This window comes from Mizuhopecten yessoensis, unplaced genomic scaffold, assembly GCF_002113885.1.
Source record: "Mizuhopecten yessoensis strain PY_sf001 unplaced genomic scaffold, ASM211388v2 scaffold10667, whole genome shotgun sequence".
NCBI classification, from domain to species: Eukaryota; Metazoa; Mollusca; class Bivalvia; order Pectinida; family Pectinidae; genus Mizuhopecten; species Mizuhopecten yessoensis.
The window spans coordinates 95,340-96,459 of record NW_018408661.1 but is presented as its reverse complement, the minus strand read 5'-3'; the positions used below and the strand labels follow the sequence as shown (position 1 = coordinate 96,459).

General features: G+C 39.1%; 1 protein-coding gene across 1 annotated transcript in view; it reads right to left on the bottom strand.

Annotated features, from left to right (window-relative positions):
* Positions 1-1,120, bottom strand: part of LOC110461795 — a 5,361-nt gene continuing 4,241 nt past the window's right edge. Inside the window, exons 3-4 of the mRNA XM_021515462.1 lie at positions 908-1,089; positions 1-571 (exon numbers count right to left, since the gene is read on the bottom strand). Coding sequence (XP_021371137.1) covers positions 285-571; positions 908-1,089 — 469 coding nt within the window. The 3' untranslated portion in view covers positions 1-284. The remainder of the gene's footprint in view (positions 572-907; positions 1,090-1,120) is intronic.

Below are 1,120 nucleotides of genomic sequence, written 5' to 3'. Positions count from 1 at the left end.
TATATACATTATTATGTCTTTTATTATTGTTATCCTCACTTTTTTTTACATTTTTGATTACGTCGAAACAGTTTTGAACTATCATACAGAGCACCATGGTTTGTAATACACGTACACAATCATTGACATGACACCACAACAGGAAGTCAGTCTATCTGTTTAATACAAATTCCACACTATCATAACAAGATGTAGCGCTATCCAACACCAGTTTATACCACATCCGGTTTCGTTTGACGTTATTTCCTGTTCAGGTCTGTGTTTCGAGTTTTGGTTAAATTTATTTAATCACTTAAGTACTTGGGCGGTGAATCCGATCTGTCGACATACGGGGGAGGATGGATTGGCGACACTGTATCGGGCGTGATAGGGGACAGGGGAGAGTGAACGGGTGACACTGAGGGGGGCTTGCTAAGGGACATGGAAGAGTGGATGGGTGACACTGAAGGGGGCGTGATAGGGGACAGGGGAGGGCATTCACGTGTCAGGTTGAAGTTTGAAGGTAGCGCGAAGGTAAACACGCCATTCTGGTACTGGCTGTGACAGCTAGGATATTGTGTCGTGGTGTAAGCTGAAATACAGAAATATTGACAAATTTGAAAAATAAAAAGTTTTTTAATTTCAGCTAATTCTACTCACGATTGCGGTTCACATTCGATGAGGATCAGTTCGAGTTGTTAATATTTGATGTATGGTCCATTTATTGATTTAAAAATAAATAATAAATAAAGAAATAGAAATTCACAAATAGTTGTATTCCCCTGTGTATGATGGACCTTCATTACTGTTTGATATTTTCATTTTTTAAAACCCGCTTGCCCACTGGAATAAGTGAATATTGATTTTCATAATTTGCAACTTTAAAACTTATTTAACATATTAATACATGCAAACCTATAATACTCACAAACTGTAGTTGTTTGATGGAGACTGTCGTCAAGGTTTCTGGGGTGAATAACTGTCGTCCGCCATCCTGATTTTACACGAGACTTCTTGGCGAGCACATAACATATACAGATAGCGAACCCTATAATGGCAGCGATTCCAATTGTTATGGCCACAACCACGGCCACAATCCCCCCAACGTCTCTGTAAAAACATGAGCAACAGTTCTTACTAA